Genomic DNA, 5,689 nt, shown 5'->3' with positions numbered 1-5,689 from the left:
AAATTTTCTCTCATTTTTTATTTATGTTTTCTATTATTCACTAAACCAAAATCTATGATAAATTTCTAATAAAAACCAATAAATTAGTTTTATTGTTTTTATAATATTTATTCTAACTCATCAAATGTTTTATAATATACAGAAATTACACAAAACAATTATAATAATATTAATTAAGACATATTAAAAAATTAGTATACAAGTAAAATCTCCCTTAAACACTAAATAATATTCAATTAGTTTATAAAATTTGTTTAATCAATTTAAAATAAAATTAACGCTGTTACGGGGATCATAATCTACTAAAATAGTATAACATAATAAAGTTATTTATAACAAATAAATTTACATAAAAGTCAATCTGAATCAAAGAATTTAACAACCTTTAACTTAATGTATATATTATTTATAGACCTTCATATTTCTATAAAATTTCTCTCGTTTTTTATTTATGTTTTCCATTAGTCACTAAACCAAAATCTATTATAAATTTCTAATAAAAAAACCAATAAATTAATTTTAATGTTTTTATAATATTTATTCTAACTCATCAAATGTTTTATAATATGCAGAAACAATTCTTAAAGTTTTAAAATAAAACGTTTCCTGTAATCTCACAGATTGCCTTTGAAAACCTTCAATACAAGAAAATAATTAGAGAATGGAGATTAAAAAAACAAATGAAAAGAAAGGATGTGGAGAAGATGGCTGTAGTGGAAATCATGTTGACCCCAACAGTATCTCCTCCGACGTCACCTTTTATTCCTTCACCCCTCCCGAGTCTTTTACCATTTCTCGCCTTTTTTTCTTTTATTTTCTCTCTGAGTTTCCCTCTGCCTCTCTGTTATTCTAATCGGTGAGCATTCTTTGATTTTGATCCAAAGTATTGATTTTTATTCTTCGTTTCATATTTTTTGCCTTTAGGGTTTCAATATTATCGTCAATCACATCTGGGTTTTGTGCTAATTCAAGGAATAGTTGAATCATTCAAATGAAAGCTCCATACTTTATGGTTCTGTATCAGAAAAGCAAAAAGCTTTGAACTTGATCCCTTGTTATCAGTTTTGTTTCAGTTTTTGCTGATTCGATGGATTCTTGGAGCTACGGGAGAAGCGTTTTCTTGGCTAATGGGTCAGATTCTTTTGCCGAGAACCAAAGATTCATCCCTGGATTTGAACAGGGTCTCTCTCCTGGATTTGTGGATTCTTCTTCCTCTTGTGTTGCTGAAGAGAACCAATCTTCCAACTTGTCTAGGATAGATTTCAAACTCAGGAGCTTTATGGATTACGGGAACCACCACCATGACGGTACTTCCTCCTCCCTCCAGGCTAAAAAGACTCTGAGAGCTGCTTGCTCTCAGAGTCCCTTGTGTCAAGTCTATGGGTGCAATATGGATCTCAGCTTCTCTAAAGATTACCACAAAAGGCATAGAGTCTGCGAGGCTCATTCAAAGACTTCTGTGGTTATAGTTAGCGGTACTGAACAGAGGTTTTGTCAACAGTGCAGCAGGTTTTTTGCTCATTTCTCCTCTCCTCTCAAGTTAATCTCTGGCTCTCTACTTTGTTCTTTGTTGATCATAGGTTTGTTCTGGTTTAGGTTTCATTTCCTCTCAGAGTTTGATGATGGGAAGAGAAGTTGCAGAAGACGTTTAGCTGGTCACAATGAGCGAAGAAGGAAGCCTTCTTTCTATTTCTTACCTGGTAAGCGGCATAAGCTTCTTCCTCAAGGTAACAAAGTCTCTGCCTTTCCCTTTCAGTCACTAACATGAGATCAACTAAAGTTTCATTTTGTGAGTAATGACTTCTCCTTGGTCTTTTTGCCAGAGTCGTTTCCTGGTAGTTTCTTGTACAGAGTAGTGGATGAGCACGACCACCACCGTCCAAGTAGACTCGTGAGTTTCAAAGATGAACCTAAACAAGAGTCTGGTGTATCTTATATTTGGGACTTGCAAGAGGCCGTGCCGCCGCCGCCGCGCTCTACTTGTGCTCTCTCTCTTCTGTCAGCTCAGTCCCAACCTGAAACTAATCCAAACAAAAGTTTCTCAATCACTCAACCAAACCAAAGTTTTAATCACTCTACAGTAGACTACTATCATCAGATGCAACCGTTGAGGATCGATCCTGGCAAGAAGACCAAATCTGTTACTAGTTCTAGTTCATGTAATGGAAACGGATCATCCACGGTTGATCTAGTGCAACTGTCATCGCATCTTCAGAGAATCCAGCAACAACAGAGGACTTTCACTGATGAGGTGAAGCAGGAATATAATGAGTTTTATTTCCCCTCCTAGCTCCTAAAATAATGTTTCTTCAAAGTGTTTTTTTGCACAAGGAGCTAAGGCTGCTTGGTTTGGTTTGATTAGTTTGTGGTATTGGTTTGGTGATTACTGGATTGGTGAGATGGTTAGATTAGGGGAATGTCTGGTTACAACTTACAAATGTTTTTTTTTTGTAACTGATACTTGTTTACTCTATATATGCCTGCTTCCTTTGCAAGTCTTTTTCTTTTTTTCTTTTTTTTGGAGACAATTTGTATTTTTTTCTTTTTTTTTTTTGTCATCGACTTTTGAGACAATTTGTATATATAACACGATGTAATGAATATACTTCTCAAACAAATATCTGATGTTTCAGTTTGGCCAGAGAGATTGGCAACAAAAAGCGTATTATTTTCTTACGTCAACGTCCTGAATTTTGAGAGCCAAAGTGTGTGTTAGCATCTAACAAAATATTCTTATTTCTTCATGTATATCGAATAGCCTCCTTTCAGTTTCTCTCTGAGATGAAGCTGGCGCTTTTGAGATGAAACTGAGACTCTAATTCCCTTCACGACAGTGAAACTGCAACAGTTCAGAAATAAAAAGGTTTGCATCTCAATTTTTGGATTATAGTAACCATCAAAGATCTTGGAAACAACTTCAATGAAGTTTTTTTGGGTTTTCTTTTGTTTAGAGTTTAGTTCATCATGTTCTTCCATTTTTTCAATGATTCTGGATTTTCTAGTGTTTTGTTTTTATTTTCGGATCTGGATTTGGTAGAACTTGTATAGTTTGGTAGAATTCAATAAAACTCTGTCAATATTACAAAGAGCAATTCAGTAAAATTTAGCAAAACTATGTTAAACGTAGTACAACTCAGTCGAACTAATTCAGTAGTATTCAACACGAGAATATTATTCTCAGAGACACAGTCTGAATTGTGAATTATACTAAAAAACACAATCTCAGTTGGCACATCTATTTTATTAAAGTATAATTACTTTAAGCTTTTGTTTGGTAACAGGGATAGAAGTCTTTAAAAAATTAAATTTTGTTTGGTAACAAAGATAGTAGATAATTTTTTATTTTCCTTATTTAAATGATAGATTTAAGTATTTAATGTATTTTCCTAATTTAAATAATAGATTTCTTTAATAGAATGAATCTTAACCAAAATAAATTTCCTAATAGATTTTTTGTTAACATTTAATATTTTTTAATATTTATTAATAAAAATAATAAAATAAAAATCACACATCAAAATCAATTTATATATCATATAAATAAAATATAAAATATTTTATTTATAAATTGTTAGTATAACCCTTTTATAATATAAGTCCAATTAGTTATAAATATTAGATTTTTATATGATACACAGTGATATAATAGACGATTAAAATCACATAATATAATTATTTAAAGTAATATATAATTTTTTTGTTTTAAATGTTATACTAACAATTATGTAATACATATTAATTTACACACACACACACACACACACACATATATATATATATATATATATATATATATATATTATATATAGATATTATCATTAGAACAAAGAAAAAAATTAAAGTGAAAGTAAATATTTATACGACCACGGGTCAAACTATAGAAATAAACAACAATGGCATAAGATTTTTTTTTAACAAATTTATTTTAATTTCAAATATGTTTATATATTTTATGTATTTATAAATTATTTTATTTGTTATTAAGAATGCTAAGATTTTGAAATTGGAAAATTATGACCCATCTCTATATTATTTTAATTAGGAATTTAAAATTTATATCAAAATATGTTTCTAAAATTTTAATTTTTATTATAACTACAAATTTTAATTTTCAATATAAATTTATGTTTAAATATTACAAATATATCATTTATAAATAAAAAACTAAAAACATAAAATAAATACCCGTCCGGTTGGACGGGTCAAGATCTAGTTTTATTCTTATAGTTTTACCAAAATAACCTTTTTTTTTTGAAAGAATTTTAAATTTATTCATCTAAAAAAACTGTTTTACTGTGTGAAAACTGCTAGACTGTTTAGAAAATAAGAATACAAAACTTTACTCCTATCTTTTAACTTCTTCCCATCCAAATCTCTATTGCTTTGCCATACTTCAACCAAGTTTTCTTCCTCAAGGAGGTAACTCTGTTTCTAACCAGCTTGTCCAAACGTACTACTAGACAAGACACTGGCTGAGAAGCTTCCCCTACTCTTCTTGTATTCCTCTCACGCCAAAGTACATAGATAACTGCCTGAAAATAGTACCTCAACAAGAAAGACTCATTCTTATCCTGCCTACCATTCACCACTGCTTAGAGCACCTGTGACCATAAGTAAATGCTCCCATTCCCCGCTAGCTTTCCAATAGTTTCACTCCACACTTCCTTTGAATAACAGCATTCAAAAAATAAATGGTCTCTTGTTTCAAGATCATCCTTACATAGGAAACATGTTGAGGTCGCCTGAGGATTCCATTTAAGTATCCTATCTCCCGTAGCCAATCTGTTATGAATTGCAAGCCAAGTAATAAAAGCAAATTTCGGAGTGGCTTCTGAAATCCATAACCCTTTGCTCCATCCAACTTTGGGAGATCGAAATCCCAAAATAACATTTAACTAATGGAGTTGTCGATTTCGTTAGGTTTTCCAACTAAACAAAATATATATATTATTTTTATTTATTAAAACAAATAATCTACATTCTCTCTTCTGTAACATATATCTGATTTCTCTCATCTATAGAACAAAATAGATTTGATTTATTTTTTTCTTCTGTAGTGCCGTTCTCTGTCATGGCGTCTTTGGTGAAACTCTCCAGCTTGCTCGAACTGAGACTGCTCCACCGGATTAGTCTCTCCAGCTCTTCATCCTCAACCATTGGTGAGTCACACCATGAACCCAGAAACTCCAATCCGCTCTCAATCGTGACTCTCTGTTTCTAATTTCAGAAATATATCTAACCATTGGTAGATGTGGATACAAATGTGGAAGAGGTGATGGTGGATGCCGTGATAGTGGATGCTATGGTAGTGAATGTGGATACAGAGATGGAAGATGTGAGAAGGAGGTGGTGGTGGTGGATACTTTGGTTGTGGATGTTGTGGCGGTGGATGTAAACATGGAGATGGAAGCCGTGAGGAAGACAAAGTGGTCTTAGATGTCGTGGTGATGGATGATGTAATGGTGGATGCTGTGGTGGTAGATGGAGATACAGAGGTAGAATACGTAAGGAGGATATTACTCTCAGAGACACAATCTGAGTTGTGAATTACACTAAAAGACACAATTTCAGTTGACACACTTTATTCTTGTAATTTTACCAAGATAACCTTTAACTAATGGAGTTGTCGATTTCGTTAGGCTTTCCAACTAAACAAGACATATCTACTATTTTATTTTTTATTTATTAA

At 32.0% G+C, this 5,689-nt stretch overlaps 1 protein-coding gene across 2 annotated transcripts; it reads left to right on the top strand.

Annotated features, from left to right (window-relative positions):
• The first annotated feature begins 652 nt into the window (after positions 1-652).
• LOC108824577 (squamosa promoter-binding-like protein 6) lies at positions 653-2,495 on the top strand. 2 transcript variants are annotated; one of them, XM_018598003.2, is made up of 4 exons: positions 653-856; positions 1,063-1,509; positions 1,597-1,727; positions 1,824-2,495. In XM_018598003.2, the coding sequence occupies exons 1-4, from the start codon at positions 681-683 to the stop codon at positions 2,288-2,290; spliced, it is 1,221 nt and encodes a 406-aa protein (XP_018453505.2). In that variant the 5' UTR covers positions 653-680; the 3' UTR covers positions 2,291-2,495. The 2 variants fall into 2 exon arrangements, with proteins under 2 accessions (XP_018453505.2, XP_018453510.1); XM_018598008.2 differs by having other exon boundaries at positions 657-856; positions 1,074-1,509.
• Positions 2,496-5,689: the final 3,194 nt, after the last annotated feature.

Source organism: Raphanus sativus, chromosome 2 (assembly GCF_000801105.2).
Source record: "Raphanus sativus cultivar WK10039 chromosome 2, ASM80110v3, whole genome shotgun sequence".
Lineage (NCBI taxonomy): Eukaryota > Viridiplantae > Streptophyta > Magnoliopsida > Brassicales > Brassicaceae > Raphanus > Raphanus sativus.
This window is presented reverse-complemented; position numbering and strand designations above follow the sequence as displayed.

Coding starts and splice junctions, on each gene's coding strand:
- LOC108824577 (XM_018598003.2), top strand. CDS start 681: ATGAAAAGAAAGGATGTGGAGAAGATGGCTGTAGTGGAAATCATGTTG. Junction 857..1,062: donor CCTCTCTGTTATTCTAATCG/GTGAGCATTCTT, acceptor CCTTGTTATCAG/TTTTGTTTCAGTTTTTGCTG. Junction 1,728..1,823: donor GCATAAGCTTCTTCCTCAAG/GTAACAAAGTCT, acceptor TCTTTTTGCCAG/AGTCGTTTCCTGGTAGTTTC.